Genomic DNA, 25,715 nt, shown 5'->3' with positions numbered 1-25,715 from the left:
ATGTTCATTTCCCACTGATTTGTGATCTCAGTAGTGAGCACATGTCACCATCTGCTATACTATAAATATCACATATACACCCAACCTCCAGCAGAAGCCAAGTTAAGAAAATACATTGTTTTTTTTTTCCTTTTTGTTAAACTTTTCATCCCTTAAAGACAGAAAACAGTGTGAAAGTATGATTTAATTTTAGATGCATGATCATTATTAGTGAGCATCAGTTTTTTAAATTATATCACTTCTATTTCATTTTACTTAATTTAATTTAGGTTGCTTTGTCAAGAGTTATCCTAATCCAGTCCAAACTGCCCAGCAGGTTTTAGATGTTTTCCTGCCTGCACCCATCTGGCTCAGATGACTGGGTAATGAACAGACTTGTGGGGAACTCGAGGACAAGCTGCTGAGGAGATCCATTTCATTTAAATCAGGTGTGTAAGAAAAGGGCAGAGGCCCTTGAGGATTGGACTTATCCAACCCAAGCTCATGCTAATTACTTTTTTAGTTTTTAGTGGAAAGATCAGTTTGATAATAGCTGTATATATTTATTTTTTAAAAAGGCCCTTAAATATAATACTCTATTAGCTTTAATTTACATATACAATGTTGTATTCAAAGGGATTGATTTAATCACTGAAATGTAAATACATTGAGGTTATTATAGCATCTCCTAGAATATGAATGTGTTTCTATTAAAGGTATTTAGGCTTGCTGTAAAATCAGCTAGCAGAGATGCCAAAGCATTGTTTAGTGAATGGATGAGAACTAAAACAGCCACCAGGTGTTTACACTTGTTATGAAGGCAACTAATTTTACTTTCACAACATACACTAGACTTTCTCTCAGGGGCAAACCCTTTACAAATGAAAACACAGACATGCCTACACAAGTTTTCCTGCCATTGCACATTGCTACTGGTATTTCTAGTTCATGTGGTGTGGGCCACATCATGTGAGGCCTCTTTACCCAGATAGCTTCTATGATTTTATTGGAGCCTTGATTAGGCACATGTGACTGAGTGCAAACCCCTGTTGGCAATGGGTGAGTGGTTGGAAAGCAGAGATCTGCCAGAGTTTTTGACTCTAACAAGATTCAGCCTCGTGGCTTCAGAAAGCAAAAGCCGCTCATCCGGGAATTGAATTCTTCTGGTCGTGTGGAACAAGGTTGGCCCAACTCACCTCATTGCACAAATTAACTGTTGTGTTTGTTTAGAAGAGAAGATATTTTCACTTTGTAGAAGGGCTCCACTACCTCACAGAAGAAAAATGCTAACCCTGTTTCACTTCCCACAGAAAAACCAGCCAAAATAACTTGGTGAGGGGAAAATATTGGGGTCTTTTATATGCAAAAATTAAAGGGGGTTGTGGAATGGAAATATGACATTTTTCCTGACATAAAAGACTCACTCATGATATTCTATAGAGTTATTTGAACTTTTTTCTTCTCTTTCCTTAGACTGTTTTTCCAGGGGATGGGGGTAAGAAATGGAAAGAGACACAGTTATGAATTTTGTTATGCTGGATGCCAACATAAATTGGGTAGCCATTTTTCTTCTCCTGTTACTGGGATGGTTGCATAATAAGAGCTGAAGAAAATGATCACATCTGAAAACCATTCAGATTTCAGTAATACACAAAGTGAGCAAGAAAAGGTTTATTACTTAATCTAATGTATCCTTTTAAAATAATAAAATGGAACTTGCTCATTTTTGGTAAATGAGTAGAGGAGTTGAGATGCCACACGTCTCTTGTGTGGTCCTAGTTCTACCCTTTCCTATTCTGTCTCTCCCCTTGCTCTTCCTCCTCCTCTCACATTCTCTCTCCCCTCTTTTGTGGCTCTAAGCCTATGAGCTGGCGTGGGCCCTTCCTTATTGCACACCCCAGCGGGGCTTTATAAAGGCAGGGCCGGAGGTCTCAGCAGCCACACACGCACTCTGTCTGTGCCTCTGCCTTCTGGTCTGGTTGCTGCTCTGAAAGCTGGCTGTGTCATCCTCTCCAGCCTCCAGGTTGTGTGGATCAGGGATGCTGATGGCACATTGCAGGCCCTACAGTCTCCAGGTTATCCTTCTGGGCCCCATCCTGGCGGCTGTGGGCTTGGCCACTATGGACAACCAAGGTGAGAATTATTGTTTCTTGCCTAAAGTAAGGATATATTACTAGTACTTTGTGGTAAGACGAATGGACACAAACAGGTATTCTCAGTCTGGGAAATGTGTGAGAGCAGACTGTTGAAGAAAACTTGAACTGCACTGATGCACAACTCAGGTGTGTGGGTGTAATGGAGAGTCAAGGCAGATGAACAAAACCTTGTGTCAGTATATTTTTGCCTATGTCAACTTGTTTATGTAAACTATGGGATGGACTGTTTCTCTTTCCGTTGTCCTGGTGTTTTTTTTTTCGGGAGGACTGTTTATTTTCTAAAAACTTAGCCAGTCAGTGAGCATGAATAGGCAGAATCCAATGTGTCTTGGGTATTTCTGTCATTTTGACACTTCTTGAATAAACCCTTCTCTTGTTTATCCAAAGAAAACTGTATTTCCAAGAGTCAGGAGAAGAAAAAGAGAGATTTCCCTCTTACATATCTTAATTAAAGAAAATTTATTCTTTACCAGCAAGTCTCTCTTTCAAGATTTGCTGGCGCCTGTCCCTTCTGTCCACAAACAACTTTCACTCTTAATGTATGCTTTTCTTTGAGCAGTACTGCATGAGCTTGAGAAGGAGCCCGCCTACTGGGATGCTCAGGCAAAGGAAACACTGGATGCTGCACTGAAACTCCGTCCTCGTGAACACAGGGCAAAGAACATTATCCTGTTTCTTGGTGATGGTGGGTACAATCAACAGAATTTCCCTTCATTCTGATAGAAACCCCTCAATATCAAAGTAGGACAGCTGTTCGTGTGGTTTTCCTGTTTAAATGAAGGGTCTTGTAAGAGTATTAAATGGATGGTAGTTTGTCCACTTGTGTTCATTTTGACTTGACAAAGAAACTCTTGTCAAAAGATGAGCAATAGAGGCAGTAGAGAGACAGATTAAAAGTTACATCAATCTAAGCAGAACAGTTGGAAATAAATTAAATAGCACTGATGGCAGTTGTGTTTCATTCTTATTAGTTGCATTATTTTCAATCATATGGGTATTTTTATTTATTTATTTATTTTCATTTGTCTTAAGCCCTAAACAGATCTACAAGTGGATATTGTATCAGTATTAATCAAATGGTCTGATGTCCTTTTCACTACAACACTGGATTAGATTTTGATCTCTGGTCAATGGTGTCATGTCGCCTTTACCACTTATCTGAGTATTTATTAATCATATGCTTCTTGTGCCACACAACAAAGATTTTTAATTAATTTTATGTTATTTTGCTACAATTTATTTCTGTACAGTCAATTTAATTGTATAGGGTCAATCTAGTTTACAAGTGCACAGTAACTTTATATTGTTACAGCCATAACATGCAACACAATTCCTGTAATTAAGATTGATTTGACAGAGGATAACATTAGCTGCAGTAGTAGTAGTAGGGTAGTTAATTCCTTTATTAATAAGTTGGCAATAAACATTAGCTACTGTTGCACCAGTTTCATCACAAGACATTTAATATTGCAAATGCACATAACTAAGCAAATATGAACAAAACTTTATTTATGCCTGCAGCACTTTGGATAGATTTTTATTTGGATAGTAGTGGGGAGACTGCAGCTTTCATCAACTTATACTGTTCTATGAAAGCATCAGATCTTGTTGTGATTGAAAGACCCATATTGGCTAGAAAGTGAAATCTGCATGGACTTCACCATATTTTCCTGGATGAAAATTGCAGACAGGAATATTTTAATTTCCCGTTTCAACTCAGGGGTAAAACTGTGTAATTTCAACAATTTCTAAACTTATACTCACTGTAAACAAAGGTGCAGACTTTGCATTCTGACATGGCAGCATTTCGATGCTTTAAAGAAGCATTTTATAAGTCAAAATAATGTATACATGATCAAACACTTTTTTGTTTGTTTGTTTGTTCAGTTCTGTTCAGCTTTATTTTTAGCACCAATTCAAAACCAAGTCATCTCAAGGAACTTTAAAGATGCAGTTCAAATTCAATCCAGTTCATTGTAGTCCAATTATAATCCAGTTCAGTATATGATCTATTTATAATAACTGTGTGTATGAGCCAATTCACTGGGGGGAATGAAGCCTAGCTAAGTTAGCCAACAGACTGCATTGAATCAGATTCAGTGGCCCATTAGCAGAACCAGAACTAGGAAGGAAAGCTTTCCTGGTCCTAGTCATTACTGGTCTGGAGTGGCGAGGATAAGAAAGAGGGTGAACTCAAAGTCAGGTATATCTGCCTGCTGAGAACACAAAACAGGAGTTGATCCTTGTTTTCTTTGTGTGTTTGTTGTAATATGGTCTGTGATAAAAACAAGCAATATGATATCCGGCATAATCATATTTACATAACTGTCAGATAATTAGAGACCTGAGTTTTGTAATGCATTGAAGGTTGAATCTCCAGAGTTGCCTAATTTAACTAATTCATTACCAAAATACATTTCAGGCATAACGAAAGTGTTGTGCATGTTTTCTTCTGAAAAGGGGTTTGCAAAGGAATTTAATTAGATATTTAACAAGGTGCACTGTGTGAACCCGTGTTTATTTATTTCTTTGGATAGCAGTTTTCCTTGTGGGCACATTACTAAGCTGAGCTGCCAGTTAGCAAAATCTACAGCATAGGAGTTGGCATGTGAATGTCATGTGCTTTTGAGTGATTTCTAAATAAAATTGCCCTATAAAGTTCTTAGTCTTTAACAACTTCACAGGATGCATTAGCATTATGATGGCGTCAATTTGAGATGCTAAAGGTGTCGTCCTTGTATAATCTGGCAGTGTGGTGTCTGTAGGGACAGCTGAAAGCCAGAAGGAGACAGTTCGCATCTGGATTAAATAAAAATTCTATTTGTGTGGTATATTTACTGCTAGCAATGAATTAAAAATAATCTCTGCAAGAGAAATTGTTTAAAGGCACATAGATTAAAGAATTGTTTTTCGTTTAACTACTGCAATATCTGTTTTGAATCAAACCTACTTAGTCACATTTCTGGGTGGTCGGGGCTGAGTTTACTTTGTGCCTCTCTCCTGTCTTGCTCAGAGCCTGTTCTCAGTTTTTATAGCTGCAATCTTTTTTTTTTCTTTAAGTTAAATTCACCACAGCTGCTTCTCACCCCTACATTTTTAAAAGTCAGGGGCAGAATCTGAAAGATAGAACACATCCCTTAGTAGTTTTTAGCACATTTGCTTTCACATGGCAGTAACCTGATAAGTTCAATACTCCACCAACAGAGTCATAAAATTTGCCCTGCAGACTTACTGTTAGTCTCTGTTTTAAATGCCCTATTCATTTTAGGGCTTCTTTGATCCTAATGAACTTCACATGCTTTATTTTATTTAATCAAAATGATTTGCAAAGTGCCTGCAGTGGCCTTTGCATTTGAATATTTCTGGTGTAGATTTTTTTTTTAGATTAAATTGGGTGCAGAGACTGTCAATTCTGTGGGGTGATGCAATACAACCTTAATGCATGCGGAATATTGATTTTTGAACCAATATAAGCTGAATATGTCATTATAAATGGAGACAGTCAAGCTCTAACAGATGGATGGACAATGTCAGTGAATTTGTCTGTCATTCTCTGGCAGGAATGGGCGTTTCCACAGTCTCAGCTGCTCGAATCCTACGTGGTCAGATGGATGGTGGATCTGGGGAAGAAACGATGCTTGCCATGGACACTTTTCCATATGTAGCCTTGTCCAAGGTGATAACACAGCACTCTCAACATTCAGATTATCAGTAAACAAAGCAAAACAAATCAATCACAAAGTAGAAAGGAATTATGTTTAAGAGATCATGTGAGGTGCCATCATATAACTTCCCTTCCCTTTTCTCTTATAATGCATTTTATATTTTAAACATACTTTTATGAGCAATTTTCCAATTCTCAATGCAAAATAGTCAATTTTCTTGCCGCTGGTCTGCTGAGTTCGGTATATTTTGCACTATACATAAAAGTTAATTTTAGCATTTTATCCCTCAGCTGGAGGCATGAAAGCTCAATTCTAAAATAATCCTTATTGCAAACATCAGTCTAGAGTTCACATCAGGTGAGACATGATGGAAAAAGCAGCGTGTGCAAAAGGTTCTGTTTTGTTTAATTGAGAACGGCGGATGAGGCTCCTAGGTGACTCGGTTTGTACTGGCATCGGTACATGTAACACATTCACAGCATCAACAGGCAAAAGGAAAGCAACATTCAGCAGAAACAAGTCTGAAGTAACAACTCTCACCATTCTGCACACTGACCGGGACAACCATGGCTCAGTGAGGGAATTAGTCATCCTCCAACAGAAAGGTTGCCCCATGTAATTGCTGCATACATATATAGTGCAAATCTAAGATAAAAAGTACTGTATGAATGTTTGAGTAAATAGCTAAATGAGAAATGCATTGCAAAGCACTTTGTGTAGCCTAAAGCCAAGGTTAAAAAGAGCTATAATTGTGCAGATAATTAACTTCTGTGTTCACACTTTGTTTCAAATGCTTCTCTGGAGGGAGCTAGCTGTAAAAGCTTTCTAAGTCTTTGTGAGTGAATGCTTCAGACATTTGTGCTGTCACATGCTACCCCTCCAGAAATCTCCAAAAAATAGCAGGGCTGTAGTGCATGTCTAAAAAAATGACCCAAGAAATCTTTAAATATGCAAAAGTTAATAGCGCTGTGCCATTTTATGAAAACTTTAAAGTTCAACTCCAGACTTTTATTTATTTACCTTGTTATTTTTACATTTTTGTGAAGGCAGGGATTCATGAACTCAACATTGTCTTAGGGTATACTAACCTGGCCCCAGGATTAGTTTCTCTTTATACTAAAGGAAACACATTTGAAAGAAAATTAAATTTCCTGATTAACCATGTGTGCATGCTAATAGTCATAGTTTTTCCTGGAGAAATGGAACAGCATCCATCTTTAAACAATATGCCACTTAAATTCTACAATAATGTCATTAGATCAGTAGAATTAAAAAAATAAATAAATAAATAAAACGCGTTATATGTTATCATTTAACATTTAACCCCAATATGCTACCTCCATAAATAATGGATCAGTCTTTTTATTTGTGTCATAAATCCATAAACTCATTCCAGACTGTAAAGAACTCAGTTCTCAGATTTCCGATAGCCATGAAATACGACCATATCACACAAGGTTAATTTCCCTGAGCTGCTTTCAGTATGTGTATAAGGTTGATTTTACTGGTGGGGCTCTTGGTAGCTTCTCTCACAGCTACATATTGACATATTGTTACAGAAGTAGCAGTTTAATGGTGAAATCCGTCTGTATATGGGTCAGATTTGTAAAGAAGTAGGCGAAAGAACAGATACAACAGACCTGTGTCCACTCTGTGTTTTTTTTTAATAAGACATGAAGGATTACATAATCAAATTTTCTACTTTAACAATGATAAACAGAGCTTGCCAGATCTACCATCACCATGACAGCAGCAAAATACGCCAAGTAGTTTTTCCATCTAGCTGTGCTAACATCTCCTCTAGCTTACTGGTTTCTCATTTCATCAATATCTCACAACAGAAAATTCAATCCAGTAAATAACCAGGATTAATTATTCCAGTGTTTGTAACTGAAGATGTCCAGTCTCATAAAAACATGAGGAATGAGGAATGTGGAAGCTGAAATAAATTATTAAAAGTAATCTCATTGAATCTCGTGTGATAAGTTGATTTATTTCCAATATCATGGAAAACTGACATTTGTTTTCAAGATAGACACCTACTGTAATTTGTCATGAGATAAGCTTTGTTTTCTCAAGATCAAGAGATGATCAAGGTGAGCTTTCAAAAGGCGTGATTTGTTTGTTAGTGCTTAATTTCATTCATTTGTCACAACTGGGAAGAATTAATAACAGTAAGATTAAGCATACACGTGCTTCTTGTTTTCTTAGAATTCAGAAAAGCTATTACCAAGAAGCAACAAAAGCACTGTTGTCATTTTTAAAAATAATTAACTAGTTATCTCAAACAATCCTGTTATCTTGAAATAATGAAGTTAAGGCATTTTTTTGTAGTATGACCTCTCCAGCCTTCTGAAGTATTTGTAATAGCCAAAAAAGTTGTTTCAATTTTCACATATAGATTTTTCCAAAATAGATTACGGAAATGAAAACGGACAGTAGAACCAATAATTAAGACTCAACCATTGATTATTTTCTTGTGCATTGGGGTAAGATTGTGGCTGCTTGGTAAATTAATACAGTGTGACACATGGAGAGAGAAGAGTTGGGGGTAAAGAAACAGATTTACTGCAGCTAAATTCCCCAAATAAAGAAGGTTCAGTCAGGCATTTTCCATCATTGTTCATGCAGTATTTCACCTGCTTTCTCCCAGCATGTCAAATCTTGTTTTCTAATGACCCCGCACCCACCCTGGAACATAAGTCCTCAAACCATTGTGTTAAAATAGAGGGATTTTGTTAGAATCAACACTAGCTGAAAATGCTGACAGTGACTTATAAACAGTGAACAGAGATTTGCTCTCAGTAGTCTAAGCAATCATAATCCCTAAATTACTGTAACATGCATGTGAATTTGAAACTGAGTCATTTAGTGTTTGGCATCTTTGTCTCAACCTACAATCAAGACAGAGTTTACATGTTATTTATGGACAATATACATAGCATTTTCAAGCTGACTCAACCTGGTTCTGCTGCCTGAGTGAAATATCTCTTCATCACATCACCAAGTTTTATTTATATATATATATATATATATATATATATATATATATATATATATATATATAGTTTATCTGGTGTCCTGTTTTTAATAATGTTTGTGTAATTTCTCTGCAGACCTACAGTGTGGATAAGCAGGTAGCAGACAGTGCCAGCACAGCTACAGCCTATCACTGTGGAGTGAAGGCCAATGCTAAGACCGTGGGACTCAGTGCTAACGCAGTGGCCTATGAGTGCAACACCACTTTTGGCAATGAGGTCTATTCAGTGCTTCGACGTGCTAAGGCACAAGGTAAAAAGGGTAGATGGCTGTTGTAATCTGTATTGAAAAGGGCAACCAGTTGAGATTGCATCCTTATCTTAAGATACACAGTAGATTATGATGTATGGAGTAAATGATAAGCAAGCTTACTGACAGTCAACAGTTATGGTTCAATGTTCAAAATATATGATTTAAAGCCCCTCCCACTAAGACCTTCCCTTACTTTTTTGGCAAATTCCCAAAAATTAGATGTGTGTAGATCTTCCTAAGGCATGTTTTGTTTTTGTTAAGCTGTACATTAGTGTCTATTACTATATATAATATTGTAATATACATCATTATATATAACATGTCATGTGGTAGAGCAACATTGTCAACAATAGTGAAAAGTCAATAATGGGGGTTTCTTTGTGTGTTTGTGTGTTTTGAATAATTATAGAACAAGTATAGTTATGGCTCATTGTGAGAACATAGTCTAGCAATCAATGTATTAAGGAGAAGGGAGTTAAGGATTAACTGATCTTAGATGGAGTCATAAAGTCTACATAGAGGAGAAGAGGGGTAGAAAAACAGAACTTTACGATTGGAGATATTTGTGTAAAAACAAGATGCTTTAGGGAATGTTTGGGAGTAAATCTCCCCAGTTTTAACCAAACTCCTGGACATTTCCTAAACCCAACAAAGTAAAAGTGGAAAGAATGTGTTTTTTGGCTAATTCAGTATATTTAAGTGTTGTATTCAGAAACTCTGGAGGCTGTATTTTAAATCACTGTTTAAAAAACTTATTCATACCAAACATATTTAATTAGCTGAGGTGGTTCTAATTCAAGTGCTTCTCCCTGTTCAGGTAAATCAGTCGGCATAGTGACCACCACCCGGGTCCAGCACGCCTCCCCAGCTGCTGCTTACGCCCACTCAGTCAGCCGCAGCTGGTACAGCGATTCAGATCTTCCCTCCAGTGCTCACCGTCACGGTTGTGTTGATATTGCCACCCAGCTGGTCACCAACTTTGACATTGATGTAAGGAAATAAGTCTTTTTGACACTTTCCTAAACAAAATCTGAGATTAATCAGTTCCTTTAACATTTTTATAAAAAAAAAAGCTCATTTCTCTAATAATAAATCTTGAAAAAGGCTTATCTATAGCAGTATGTCCTTTTTATGGTTTTCTTTTCATACTGATAAAGAGTGTTTTAATTTAACCTTAGAGTATGTTACTCAACAGAAAACAGTTCATCAGTAAATGACTCATTTAATTTCCAAAGTGCAGTGCATGTTCAGGGACACTGATGACAGATTCAGCAAAATCTTATCTGTTTTAAACCACACTCATTTCTTTTTCTGGTCATGTGGATACAGTTGATAGCTGTATTCCAGTAATTCAAGCTCACTGCAGTTTTGTGAGAGACATTATTTGTGCAAATATAATTGAATCTCACTGTTATAACACATAACCTCATTTGTCACACATTCTTAGGTCATATATATATAAATATATATATATATATATATATATATATATATATATATATATATATATATATATATATATATATACACATGTGCACTGTGATACAACCATTTGGGTTGTATCACCCACACGTTTCTTACATTCAAAACTTATATTTAAAGGCCATAAATACACTGTAAGAACTCTGGACTCCCAGCTATTTTACAGGATGCAGTTTGTACCATTTCACCATGGGGACTGTACGCAAGGGGGTTTTTGAAGCCGTTGATTTTTTGGTGCATGTGCACATTTCATCCACATGCAAGCCCAGACTTGGACACTGAAAATAAGCTTGTTGACAAATGCCTTTTTCTAAAGATTTTCTGGCTGCTGAAGATTTTCACTTATTCCAACTGTAAAATTGATGAACTTGAAAACTGAATTCTTTGGTTTGTGACATCCTATTGTGTGCCACTATCTTCTGTGTTAACATGGCCCAGTGGGCCGAGCCAGCCTAACCTTGGTAATGTGGCTTTTTACATTTGCACCTAAATGCACTGTAACGCATCAGCTATATTGAGGAATGGAGGCATCAGGACATGTTATGGGACATAAAGCCTGTTTAGGACCAGATGCCATCTGACCTTGAGTAAGTGAGACAAGATGGTTTAGGCTGAAGACTGGTCCAGTGCAGGAAACTGTTCTAATATCACCTGTCTTGTCACCATATAACTTGCTTTTAATCCACATTAACAAACAGAAGAGGAATCTTGTTCCTGAAAATACCCGTGTTTGTATATATTTAGTTAATCACACAGACAGAATAAGTTGCAGAAATCTAACAGTACAAAGATAGAGCAGCGCCTTTCTCAACCATGACTGTGTTCTCTTTGGTGTTTTTAAGGTGATTCTGGGAGGTGGCAGAATGTACATGACACCAAAAGGCACCCCAGATCCAGAGTACCCTACCTCTAACTCTCGCAAGGGGGCCCGCAAAGACAGGAAAAACCTAACTGATGTGTGGTTAAAGGCCAAACCGGTAACGTTATTATTATTAGTGTAAAATGTTTTTAATTCAATCTTTTTTTTTCTTTTGTTTTAAAAAAAGTGTTGCTACTGCTGACTGATCTGACACTGGTTTGCATTTCAGAACAAGAAATCACACTATGTTTGGCACAGAAAAGAGTTTAATGAAATTAATGTTAAAACCACAGACCGTCTCATGGGTAAGTTTACACTTGCTTTGATGCAGACATCCAGTTTGCAGCATTGTTTAAACTCCATCTCAGCTACTGTTGTTTCTGTATGTATACACTTATGATAATATATCTACACCTATATAAGTAATAAAAGGGTTTAGAAACAATTATATTCAAGTCATCTTTCATCCTTTCAGCTATGTGAAAAAGTCATGATGGCGCCCTTTAAATTTACTGTTGACTGATATTATCAACCCATACTTCAGTGATAAAGACTTAAAGGTGTGTTCCTTGGTGTGATGCATATGAGTGTAATATAGATGTCATTATCTTTACTATCTTTAGGCGTACTGATATGTAGCTTTCATGTTCATATTCTTAAATAAGCTTCAAGTGTTTTTCAATCTTTTTCTCACTATCTCGAAACTGATCATGTAGCTTAACATTTCTGTTTACAGCTGCATCTTTTTTTCATGCCAGCACCTGATATTTCACATCCTTGTTGTCGGCGGTTCCAGGTCTTTTTGAGCCTAAGGACATGAGATTCGAGGTTTTCCGGAATAGCACACGTGATCCATCTATTGTGGAGATGACAGAAAAGGCCATTCAAATCCTCAGAAAAAATCCAAACGGATATTTCCTGTTTGTGGAAGATGAGTACCATATGATAATCATATTATATTAAATTACAACAAACATATTCTCTGTTCAATCATATTTGAAAGACTGCAAGGATATTTTAAAATAATACAATCTTTAATTAAAAAAAGAAAAAAAAAGGTATGTTTTTGACCTTGTCTAAATTTCTTTTCTGTTATGCTTCATTACGAGGAAGAATTGATCATGGTCACCATGATGGCATTGCTAAATTGGCACTGACAGAAGCCGTGATGTTTGACAGCGCCATTCAACGTGCAGCACGGCTCACCAGAGAATCTGACACACTGACTGTGGTAACTGCTGACCACTCTCATGTCTTCACATTTGGTGGTAACACGCCGCGAGGGAATCCTATCTTTGGTATGATTCAAAGCACTTTTATGCAGTTCAGATTAACAATTGCATGAAAATGAAAACTAATATTATAATACAGTGAGGTAAATGAATAACAGGACACTGTGGATTTAAGTGGACAAATGTGGAAATGTGGAAACATTGAAGAACTTGATTATAATGACGCTTTCTGTAAGTCATATGTGGAGTTGATTGCTTTAGTTTTTGTGTCAAAATACAAGTGTTTCCTTATTTTGCTTCTATGTAAAAATATTTGTCCTTTATTATTCATATTCACCCAGGTCTGGCACCAAAGAAAGCTGATGATAAAATGCCTTTCACTAGCATTCTTTACGCCAATGGTCCTGGTTATGTGCACATAAATGGAACCAGAGGGAACATCACACTGGTAGATTACTGTGAGTACAAACTAATATCTTTAAGATGCAATTACTTGTCTTTGCTTTTGTATATATTTGTATATACAAAAGCAAAGACAGATGTGGTTATGGCTGACTCATGCCTGTGTTTTTCTAACCAAAGATGAAATACAGAACCCAGTGTGTTCATGTTACTGTATTTTTAAAAAAAAAGTTGTTTGCCACTTTCTGTGGAATATTGGACTGCAGTGATCCAGTTTCCCTTCCTCTTGTTCTGCCCCATTCACCACAATCATTGCATGACTGTGTATATCTGAAGGTGGAAATACCGCTACCCTTGAAGTATACTATGACTTAAAATAATAAAAAAGTGTCTGTTTTTTAAGAGTCTGCCTTTATTTTTGGAACCAGTTAATGTGCTTCAAAAGTGCACACTCAACCCATTTGGCACCTTGATGGATTGTTTTTTTAAAAACGTGTCCATCTGGATACTTATGGACCACTGCAAAAAGCCTACATCTGTACTCAGATGAAGGCTATTAGGCCAAAATATTAATGCAACATTAGCTAATTAGAGGTGCGAGAAAGTAAAGCTTTCAAAGAAACTTTAGCAACAATCTGCACATTATGAAAATAAATAACCTTTATCTGGATCATGTAAAAGATTGCAATATTTTTATCATAATTTGAAACTACTTTATCTTACTTTCTGTACAGCATTCATTTGCTTTACTTCAAGAGCCAAAGACAAGGTCTCGAAAATTTTCCTGGGCTTTGAAAATGCTGTAAATTAGGTTAATTAGGTAAATTACAGAAGATTTGCAAAACACCTTCCTATGAGCCAAATGGCAAGAAAAAACATGTATGAAGTGAATAGTTAAAAGCAAAATCTCCCATAATAGCAATGCTAAAAAGTACTAAAAGCCAAGGTGGCAAAGTCATGACTCATGATGGTCCAGTTTATCAATGTTCAGCTCTTTCCTGAAATTGTTCACCTGGTTGAAGACGATGACGTAACAGTGGAGAGTGAAGTTATTCTGAATTGACAAGATTAAGTTTAATTCTTGGTTTGTGACACTACACTCTTAATGTATCTCTATAGATGATGAAGAGTACATGCAGCAGGCTGCTGTTCCATTGGATGCTGAGACACACGGAGGAGAGGATGTTGCCATCTATGCCAAAGGCCCAATGGCTCATCTGTTTCATGGGGTGAAGGAGCAAAACTATGTGGCACATGTCATGGCCTATGCTGCCTGTTTGGAGCCGTACTCTAACTGCCCACCTCATGCTACTCATGCTCACAGTCGTTCATCAGTTGGGTGTGTGAGCAAACATTTAGGTCTCCTGATTGTCATGCTGGGCTTCCTCTGGTTGATCAGATGACCCCCATACACACACACAAAGTCGCACATTTATACAGTAACTTTGCATGCAGCATACAGACTATGCACAAAACATTTGCATGCTTTGTGTGGACACAGGCTGGCAAATCAGAAGGCAGGGAAAAGTACAGTACTGTATCATGTAATACTCACACATCCCAGTATTTATCCACACACATTTGTATTCTACCATGCTCTTCTCAGGTGCATTCTAATGAAAAAATTACAAGCAAGTACTGATGATCAGTGGAAATGCAAATACACTTTCATTTGAACTGCTAACTTCCACCAAGCATCATTTCATCACTTAGCTACCCCCACCCATTCTTTGTCCTCATATAATATAAAAGCACTGCTCACATCAGATGTCATACATTTGCATGTTTTGATCATTTGGTAAGTACATATTATTCTGCAGTTTTAAAGACAGTAACTTAAAGCAAGGGCCGAGGGCTCACTGTCAAGCTTTTGTACACTTTAGACAGACAATTGTCACTATACAAAGAAATGCCAAGCTGCACCATTACAAGTAAATACACGAGTCCATGAACTGATATGCCTCAATTTTTCAGAAGTAGCTTTTTAAAATTTTGTATTTTAACATAATTGTACATGTTTTCTGTTATTAAATATTATATCTACCTGGATTGTAAATAAAAGTTGTTTTTTTTTACAAGCAAATGTAAGTAAGATGATTTTTTAAAGTTTCTTTTTCTTTGTTTGCTTCAGTTTTCCTGTTTATATAAACAAACATATCTCCTGTTCATTTAATTTTATAGTTTTCTTGAGGCGCTAGCCTAGTTTCTCATCAGATTAAAATAAAAGTTTGTGATAAATGTGACATTGTTGCTTTGGGCTTGTTCACATCTATTTAAAGAAATACTTAAAATGACTTTACTTTGTGCCAGTTTTGCCAAATGGATGCAATACTAGCTAAGCATTTAGTCTTTGGTTTTAAAGCAAAGTCTAACTTTTTTTAAGCTCATGATAAAGGTGAATCATAGATTGACTTTATCGTATGTAAAACCACAATTCTAACAAGGCTGTGGTCCTAAACCAGAATATAATTATGTGCAAATCTCATAAAACCTATATTTTCTTACAATAAACATAATTTATCATGTTGAAATTGAGACATTTCACTATTTAATTAAGAATGTTAGCTAATCTTAAATGTGATGGCAGCAACACATCTAGAAAAAGCAGGGATGAGATAAGTTAAAGGCTAGATAAGTAAGATGTACTACAGAGAAACCACTGAAGAAACATGTTGCAGGTAAATGTTGATTGGTGAAAGGTGAACTTAATTTGACATTTCCTAAACCTTTGAACACATATGTCGAACTGTTCAATGTGTGTGTGCATACATCTCATCAGGTCATGAGCTAAATCTCACCAGACATGTACATAATGACATGTCTATGATCAACACAATATCTTTTACCCTTACCACCTCACCAAGCCTCAAGTAACAATTCTGATTTAGTTTTAATCATATGTATGACAATACTTTACCTCACAGACACATATTCACTATCAGTAGCACTCTACCAAGATGACGACTCTGTTGGTATGCCTCTGACGCGATGAAGATGCGTCTACATATATACTGTATGTTTTTGGTATGACCTGTCATAACAGGCTTTTATAAGCTTAGCCATTTCCTCCATTGCAGGTGCAGCATTTTTACCAATGATCACAGTTAACTGTTTCAAAAATAACTAAAACTGAGAAAACCAAGATGATGGGCCACCATACAAGAATTCACCACTTCTTGTGTTTTAAAAAAAAATAATAGGAGAAGCAAATTAGATGGTGATTATCTGTAGCTTACTGCGGATAAGGCAGGATTGTTTCCAAATTGCCACTGTTGTATGGAGATAGGTGAGGAGATATGGAGCAGAAACTCACAGGAATCAGGTTTGTGATAAATAAGGAAATTTAAATAAGAAAGTAAAGCTGTGAGACAGGCACCCTATGTTAAATAGAAAAACAATCCAAAGCAGTAAAACAAGATGGACAGGGCTGGACTGGGCTGGCCAATTACCAGTATCAGGATAATGAGTGTCTGGCAGTGAGCAGATACTTGGCAATGTGATGAAGAAAGTGGAGGCAGGTAAAGGAATGGGGAGTAGTTGGAAAGAGGCCGGACTGAGAGAAGGCCAACTGGAGAGATTGGATAAAAAAAATATAAAATAAAAAAAAAAAAAAAACAGGAGAAGATACAAAGGACAAAGACTGTGACACAAATGTGAATTTCCCAAATGAATATAATTTTTACAGTTTATATGTTAATTCTATTCTATTCTATTCTACAGTCATTTTATGTTTTAAGATGATATAAAATGTTAAGTTTTAGTAAGTCCAACTGAATCATAAAAGCATTTCAATTTTATTTATTGCGTCAAAGAGCTACTAATTGTTGCACAAAGGGCTTGAGAAATAACCTTGGCCACTTATTAAGATAACTGCTGTGGTAACAATATATTGAATTTTTTACTTGCTAGCAAATTTGCCATTTACATTGTAGTGACAGTTGTACCAAGTGTACTGGCAGTTTACTTGATTCCTACATAGAATGTAAGGCCTGGATATCAGAAGGAGTGACTTTACTGCCTCCTGTGTGTGTTTGTGTGCGTGCGTGTTGCATATAGACATTGCAACGTTTCACCATGTGCTCTTTGCTCCCTGGCTGGAACAGTATAAAGGTACCTCAGTGAGTAGACAAGCAGAGTTGTCTAAATTCCCATGTAGTCAACACAATGGCCAAGACACATAACTTCCTTTTCACTGGATTATTGATTTTCATCTCAGTGCAGTGGACTCTGTGCACTTTAGGTAAGGAACTGCTACATATTGCTGGTGTAAAGTATATGCTGAAACTAAAATACTTATTTAAGATAATACCTGGATTTAAAGAACATTGCAAACAGCCACAGACACCTAAAACATGCATGGGAAAAAAAAATATTATTAATCCATTTTTTAAGAACTGAAAAAATAAACCAATATTATAATTTGTGTAAAGCATTACACACCTTGATACATTATTATTTTAAAGTTATTTAAAAGCACATTTAACTTTTGTTGTCATTAGTTTTTATACCTGTTTTGTAATTTCCTTCTGTTACCAGTATGGTTTTCTCATAATGGAATCAATATGCATTTGTTAGTTTAACTGATGCAAAACATTATGTACAAATTATACTCACACTTCTAGCGGAAGAGCGTAATGCAGACTACTGGAACAACAAAGGCAGGCAGGCTCTCCACACTGCTCTGAATAATCAGCCCAACATGCACAAAGCCAAGAACATCATTCTTTTCCTGGGGGATGGTAAGTGTTTTCTGTCATCAAACCGTTTGTTTGATTTGTCAAGTATTTTCCTCTCTACTTCAATTAATTCATTCAGATAAAACAAAGAAAAAGTCAATGGACACAAGTCTTGTCAACTGTTGTATAAATCACCATCAAAAAAGATGCTAAACATCAGTCTGCCCTGCAGGTGGAGCAAGTTATCGCATGTCCTTGTTAATGTGAAACCAAAAAAAAGTATTGTGTTTCCCATAAATGCTCAATATAACAGTTTTGATTTTACCCTGTGTCATATGAGCACTAATTACATTTTTAGAAATTTTAGTTTTTACACAGTTTGACTTTTCTGGGAAAGATTACATTCTTATGTCACATTTTCGCACAGGAATAAAGGAAAATGCAAAATACACACTGAAACCTCATATTATGTATTTTTAAAAATTATTTATTGACAAAAACCTTTGCCGTAGCGAAGGCATGGTAATGAAGTCTAACCATTTAAATGTTGGAGCAGAACAATACAAACCAGCTTACACTCACTGAACTTTTCCACTTAGTAATCCTTTTCCTCTAAATGGTAATTAGAGCTACAACAAACAAATTCTGAATTAAGCTAAACATTAATCTTAATCCAGCTCTGTAACAAAGACATAGTTGTTTTTTCAGATTCAAGATCTTTACAAACTTATGTTCAAGGAGGCATGGCAACTGTATCCACTCCCTACAAGATCACGCTGAGCACTGCAAGTTCAGGATTTTATTAGTGCTTGACATTGACCAGTAACATCTAATTATCCCATAAGAGCCATGTTTATGGCAACAAATCATAAAGTTCTGCTGTTAATGACCTAACGGGGACTCATTATGAAGACAAAATTCCATAACTGTAAAAAAAGGCACCTCAGTTATTTCTAATCATTTTGATTAGAAATTGATTACCTTAGCTGCATAACAAAAATGAGCTAATGTTTTTATTCCTGTGCAAAGCCTCATAGCAGCTAAATCGTATGATCTTCACAGAGAACAGGGGAAGCCTTGCAGCTAATGTTATCTACTAAGGTGTGTCTCCATCTTCTTTCAGGTATGGGAATAACAACAGTGACCGCTGCCCGGATTCTCAAAGGCCAGTTGGCAAAACAATCTGGGGAGGAGAGTAGTTTGGTTATGGATACCTTCCCTTATCTGGCACTGTCTAAGGTCAGTCCACTCTGACTCCATTGAAACTAGGAATGTTTCTGCACCTGCTCATTAATTTCCTTCATGCTGAGAGCGTCAAAATGATCCAAAAACATAATAATAATAATGACCAATAATTTGACATAACTCAGCTCCATTAACATAGGAACATTTTTTCAATCATTTATAAACACTGTGCTTAAAAAAAGTCACATTTACTGCTTGAATGAGTCATGTCAGAATGAAAATTAAAACATGTAAAAACAAGGATTTAATTTAATCTTTTTTAAAAATTTCCCATTCAGAAATTCTTTCATTTTCTTCACATAATTTTACAGTAATTCTGTATCATCTTATTGAGGCCATCAAAGGGTAATTTGTTGCAATTTTACTTAAATGATAGATTATATATATTTACAGCCTATATGCAAACATGCTCCATACACCATTACTAATTCTTCCTCTTAAAGGGATTACAGTGTTCAGCACAGTTTGATTAAAAAAACAGGTAAGAAACAGAAAAAGTTAACGATGTGATAGTACACAACAAATGCAAGCTGATAGAGGCTTCGGACAAAAGTGATTAGATTATACAAACAGAATCCATGATGGCACAGACTCAAGAAAAACTTATCTAAACTGTTGAATGATTTCAAAGACTCAGACACGGAAAAAAATACCAAACTGATACAAAGCAAAAAAAAAAAAAAAAAAAAAGTAAGCAGCTTAGTTCTGAGCCAGGCTTAAGTGAAGATACACTATTAAAACATTTAAAAGTCACAGCTTATGGAAAGATTACCCTATGTAATACTCTCAAGTACCCAGAAGAGCAAGCTGTTGTTTTGCTGGAGGTGGCCATTTTCTTGTTTGGTCAGATTGTAGTCTGCCAGGTCACGAAGAACGTTGGTGTTCGATGTTAACTTGGGTGACATGTGATCTTGTCAACTGAATGAATCCTAGTAATACTAAATAATACTCTGATTCTGGATACATTAACCACTAGAGTCTATTTCACATGTTTGCTGATTCAGGTTGGAGTTAGTAGGAATTAATATTAGGAATAATAATTAATATAGAAATAAGATCACAGAATTTAAATGTGTCTGGTTACAAAAGTTCCCTGTAAAAAATGATATTAGACTTACAGTTTGACTTTTTAACTAATTAAAATAATGGTAAGTTATTCTGGGGGTGAGTTGCTGAATGACACTATTAGTCTATAGTGTTATTTAAACAAAAGAGAAATCTCAAAGTATTTAATATTCTGGAAGTACATGTATTAGAAGATGAAGCAAAGCATGCATCATGACATATGATGTGTTACTAAGATGTAAAAAAAAAAAAACACTAACCAGAGAGGAGACATTAGATTAGATATGTTGAAGTAGTTTCTTCACAAAACATTTTAAATTGGGCTTTGACTCACAAAGTCAAGGCTGAAACCAATTCTAAACACATATTAGCCATAAAACTTTTAGAACTTAGAACAGACAATTCTCACAGCACAGACAAACACATGACACCAAAGTCCTCTTCCATCCTATTTGGTGGACATTGTGAAAAGTTCAAGTTCACAGGAACAAGTTCCTGTCAGAACAAATGAAGAGAGAATATTAACCACAGCTTCAATAACCTACATGATATAACACACTCACACATCCATATAATTGCTTGTACTGAAACCTCTTAAAAAGGTTTGGTAATACAACTACTACTCTCCAGGTTAACTATAAAATATATGAAAAACCCATGGGCTATCCTACACTTTATTTCTGTGTACATGCTTAATTTATTCTAATTGTGGGGATATATTAGCTGAATCTGACAACACATACATTAGAATGAAACCTGATGCAACATATGAGTACACCAATCCTCCTGTTTAGAGGCCAACTCAAGTCTAAATGGTAGAATACAGAAACACGTCTTTTAGACGTCCAACGTCTAAAAGAGTTGTCATTGTCAGAATCCACTTTTTACTGCATTACATTATAAGTGACCATGTTCATACATTTGACTGTATTTGGGCCCTACAGACATACAATGTGGACCAGCAGATGCCAGACAGTGCTGGCACAGCCACGGCATACTTATGTGGTGTGAAAGCCAACTACGGCACTGTGGGTGTCACTGCTGCCACCCAAAGGAACAACTGTGCTGCTTCGCGTGGAAATGAAGTCAAATCTATTCTGCATCGTGCCAAGAAAGCAGGTATTCCCTTTAATCCACAAATTTCTGAAAACAAATCTGAAACCCAATGAATCAGATTGTAACATAAATAATAATAATAATAATAATAATACACAGAGTTAGAGGCCATGATTTCCAAAAAAATAAATAAATAAATAAATCTTATTTTGATTTGTCTGACCTTACAACAGATTTATATTTTACTTCAGTTTATTTTAAATTAGCTGTAGTTCTGTGAGAAATTAATTAACTTAATTAAAAACACAGCCTTACTTTTTGTTTTAAAATAGGGACAATATGTGGACAATAATCACAATGGCTTTGAATGTTCAAGGTTTTAGGGACCCCTTGTGCTCTTCAGGGGTCCCCCTTGGGGGGCCCGGACCCCAGGTTGGGAAACACTGCTTTAGATGATTAAATATAAAGTCTTATTGCAATGTTACATTGAATAACATTATTCTGAAATTGCTTCATAACAACTTCTTTTCTGAAACTGTCCATCTTTACTTTAGAGAGACTCTGCCCCTCTAAGGTGCTGTTTTTATACCCAGTTATGTTACTGAGCAGTTGCCAGGTAACATGGAGTTGCAGCTGGTTCATTTCAGTACAACTTGCTCTTCCAGCCTTTTGTTGCCCTTGCCCAGCTGTTCCCTGAGACAAGTAGCTGTTGCATAAAATTGTATTCTGTTTTCGTTGTCATTGCAGACAGCGTCACAACTTTTCTTGAACTGTCGTTATTTACAATCTAGCTGTGTCCTGTGACATTGACCAAAATTTAATTGACTTCTATGAGGTTCTGAGAGCTTAATCATACAATAAAAATTTTATTTCCATGAAATATAAAATCATTATCATTGTTTTGATGTTCATGCTATGACAACAGTTTTATTTGTCCTAGGGAAAAAAGTTGGAATCGTCACAACGACCAGAGTACAGCACGCCTCCCCTGCTGCAAGCTATGCTCACTCTGCTAACAGAGACTGGTATGCTGACTCTGATCTCAGCTCTGAGGCTATCCAAAATGGCTGCCGTGACATTGCTTATCAACTGGTTCACAACACAGAGATAGATGTAAGTCTTAACATGTTGCTACTTCGGTAGCGGGATAATGAGTGAGATGTTTTCATCACAAAAGAACAGTCTACTTTTCTGTAAACAGGATGAAAGAGATGACATGTAATGAAATATACTCTAACAGGTCACTCGTTCACTAGATATGTTTTAGTAGAGTCTTTAACAGACATGCAGTGCACATCAAACAGACATTGGGATATAGTAGAGGCATACTGGAAAAGAGTAATGCTATATTATTTACTATGAGACAAATAAAGTTTCATTATCTCTTCCCATCCAGGTTATTCTCGGTGGAGGTCGTCAGTACATGTTCCCCAAAACCACACAAGACCCCGAGTATAACAATACAACAGGAGACAGAAAAGATGGACTAAATCTTATTGCGGAGTGGGAAAAGACCAAAGAAGTAAATGTTATCTTGTTTAAATGTACAGTTTTATTTGAAGTCAGCACATATTCTTTCTAACCCTGCCAATTTGTTTGTGTTTATTCATGGCCCACAGAGAGCTAAATATGTTTGGAACAAAGCCGAATTTGATGCTGTCAATCCTCAACATACAGACTTCCTGCTGGGTAAAACCTGTTCAGTTCACAAGTTGCAATAACATAGTAAACAATAGAGAATGTAAAAAAAGAGCTATTTTTATTGAAAAACAAACAGATTTAAAACTGGTTCTGGTTAGATGTGAAAACTGAGATATGCTAATTTATTGTTTTTCAGGTCTATTTGAGCCCAAAGACTGCCGGTATGAGTTGGAGCGTGATCCAGCAACAGATCCTTCCCTTACAGAGATGACAGAGAAGGCAATAAAGATTCTCAGCAAGGGTGAAAATGGATTCTTCCTCTTTGTGGAAGATAAGTATTTTATTTTATTAATAACAATTATTATTATTATCATTGTTTTTATCATAACATTTAGCCTTGTTTTGTTTTTGAGGATTTACTGAAAGTATTTAAAATTGGCTGCAGAAGTTTAAACTCAAATTAGATTACACACATCTAATATAAGCACAGGCCCATATTGCCATAGGTTATAGTGATTATTATTTTGATGTATTCAGAAGAATCAACATAAAGGGATCACCGCTGTGTGATGACAGTGTCTGTAACAGAAGCTAGCAGACATATTTCTCTGTTCACAGTTTGGCCCAGATTGATTAATGCTTTATGCCTGTCAGGGCACAAATTTTCATATAATTTCATTCCAGTCTGTATTCAACAAAAGTACTTAATTTACAACTGAAAGGCATGCAAACATCAATCTCTGTGTCAAATCATTGCAACACATCTACCAATTTTTCTGTCTTATAGCTAATTACCATTAGTGCCATTTTTATTACCAAAATAAAAGCATGACTGTGAGTTGTTGGTTACTGTACAATGTCAATCAATTATCAGATACTATAGAGATGGATGGAATGCTTATTTGCCAGTGTCTATCTTTTGGACTCTAAGTGGGAGAATTGACCATGGACATCATGCTGGGATAGCCAAAAATGCTCTCCATGAAGCCGTAGAGTTTGACCGGGCCATTGGGCGAGCAGCTGAACTCACCAGTGAACTGGACACTCTGACTGTTGTCACTGCTGACCACTCCCATGTCTTTGCTTTTGGGGGACATTCTGCAAGAGGAAACTCAGTTCTAGGTGAGGGTCCACAGATCTTTTGTAATACAAAGTGATTTTATATTATCTCATCTCAGTTTTAAGATACCGATTTGCCCTGTGATCCACAGGAGTGTCACGTAACCTGGCTGATGACAAGAAGCACTTCACCACTGCTGTGTATGGAAATGGACCAGGATATAGGAGTGGAACTCGTCCAGATATGAATGAGTCAGTTTCATGTAAGTGCACACTGATGGTCTTTAAGGGAGACCTGGTAATATAATCGCTCCATCTAGTGGTGTAACAGGATACCTCCCGCACAGACAGAAGAGGGTATAATTCTAGCTTGGTGCTGTCAGAAATGTAGTTTGGTGTTATTATTTCAAATTGTATCATTACATGCTTGCAATATGAATAAAGCATTTTAAATATTTTACAAAGACAATGTCAATTAGCCAAAATTACAAAGAGGAGGCAGAGGATTTTAAAACATGGTGCATTTTTTTAACCCACAAAACTGTCAAAGCTACAGAATATTTTAAAGCCTCTAACATGTATTCTTTTAACTGTTTTGGATTTCAACACTGAGTGTTTTCCTTGTTAATTTAACAATCTCAGTCAGTAGATGTGCACATAGTGGACCAAAATACTTCTTAACAGGCAGGAGCCAGATGGAGGAGAAAATAAACTTTGAAAAAAAACTAAAAGTGCTGGTGTAGAAGGAATTCTGTGCTTGGAATCCCTTTTGGAATTTAGGAACAGAACAAAAAAAGTGGAAAATGAACACATCAACAGAGAATATGATGTAGCACTGAACAAAGCAAATTGGGAAAAGAAAGGTGATGACTATGGTAATCAGTTATTTAATCCTGGTTAAACAAAGACATGAACAAAGACACACACACACACACACACACACACACACACACACACACACACATATATATATATATATATCTGTGGCCTCAACGGACAAAGTGCTCGGTGAATGTCTCAGGCAGTGGAAAACTGATCATGTGGTGATGGAGGAACCATTATGGGAGGAAAAGCCCCTCCATGGGATGTACCACCGACAGATAACTGAAGTGGCTGATATCGAGAGATTTTTCTTTATATTAAACAAAATAACAGAAAACTTCAGAAACACTGACCTGATTTTATCATTTTATTTAATAATTATGACAATTTCATTATTTAATTCCAGGGATTAATAAAGTATGTTTAATTAAATTCTATTTTTAAAGGAGAAATTCCTCCACATCCTCTCTTTTCACTGTGTCTGTTTGGGTGTTAGAAAACTCTGATCCAACTAATTTAATGACCCTTCATCCCATTTTCCAACAGCAAGCGATGATTACCTTCAGCAGGCTCCTGTTCCTATTGATTCAGAGACCCATGGTATAGAGGATGTGGCCATCTTTGCCAAAGGTCCGATGGCTCACCTTTTCCATGGTGTCCAGGAGCAGAGCTACATTCCTCATGTCATGGCTTATGCTGCCTGTGTAGAGCCCTACACAGACTGCATTCTTCCAAACCATGCTGTAGTGTTTCACTCTGGCCTGCTGCTCCTTCTGATGTGCCTCCTTCTTACCCTCTGCTCTGCCTGAGATCACTGTTCCAGGAAGATTTGTCTGATTTTGTATTAACTGTGTTATTATACATTTTTGTTTAAAATTTAAGTTATTTTTTAATAAACTAGAATATATATATAGCCTACACAACTTTAACAGTAGTACCGTTATGATGCCATTTTTGCTTGTTCTGATTACATTGTGATGATAAGTATTAATTTATATTGCTTAGAGACATTATTTTACCACTCTATGTATCTAAAAATGTTTTAATTACTTTAAAATATTTTAAATAAACAACTGATGGGCTGA

The 25,715-nt window shown here is 36.3% G+C and overlaps 2 protein-coding genes across 3 annotated transcripts; both read left to right on the top strand.

Moving 5' to 3' along the window:
* The first annotated feature begins 349 nt into the window (after positions 1–349).
* alpi.1 (alkaline phosphatase, intestinal, tandem duplicate 1) lies at positions 350–15,167 on the top strand. Of its 2 annotated transcripts, none has more exons than XM_042007401.1 (12): positions 350–428; positions 1,996–2,112; positions 2,695–2,820; positions 5,696–5,811; positions 8,917–9,091; positions 9,909–10,081; positions 11,416–11,550; positions 11,662–11,737; positions 12,229–12,363; positions 12,539–12,730; positions 13,006–13,122; positions 14,186–15,167. In XM_042007401.1, the coding sequence occupies exons 2-12, from the start codon at positions 2,019–2,021 to the stop codon at positions 14,467–14,469; spliced, it is 1,623 nt and encodes a 540-aa protein (XP_041863335.1). In that variant the 5' UTR covers positions 350–428; positions 1,996–2,018; the 3' UTR covers positions 14,470–15,167. The 2 variants fall into 2 exon arrangements, with proteins under 2 accessions (XP_041863335.1, XP_041863334.1); XM_042007400.1 differs by lacking the exon at positions 350–428 and adding an exon at positions 475–1,160.
* Positions 15,168–17,230: 2,063 nt separating this feature from the next.
* Positions 17,231–25,637, top strand: alpi.2 (alkaline phosphatase, intestinal, tandem duplicate 2). Its single transcript, XM_042007402.1, has 11 exons — positions 17,231–17,306; positions 17,689–17,805; positions 18,866–18,981; positions 20,997–21,171; positions 22,049–22,221; positions 22,505–22,630; positions 22,728–22,797; positions 22,946–23,084; positions 23,681–23,871; positions 23,961–24,071; positions 25,177–25,637. The coding sequence occupies exons 1-11, from the start codon at positions 17,231–17,233 to the stop codon at positions 25,437–25,439; spliced, it is 1,557 nt and encodes a 518-aa protein (XP_041863336.1). The 3' UTR covers positions 25,440–25,637.
* Positions 25,638–25,715: the final 78 nt, after the last annotated feature.

This window comes from Melanotaenia boesemani, chromosome 14 (genome assembly GCF_017639745.1).
Source record: "Melanotaenia boesemani isolate fMelBoe1 chromosome 14, fMelBoe1.pri, whole genome shotgun sequence".
Lineage (NCBI taxonomy): Eukaryota > Metazoa > Chordata > Actinopteri > Atheriniformes > Melanotaeniidae > Melanotaenia > Melanotaenia boesemani.
The sequence above is the reverse complement of the archived record's forward strand: the minus strand, read 5'-3'. Positions and strand labels throughout refer to the sequence as shown.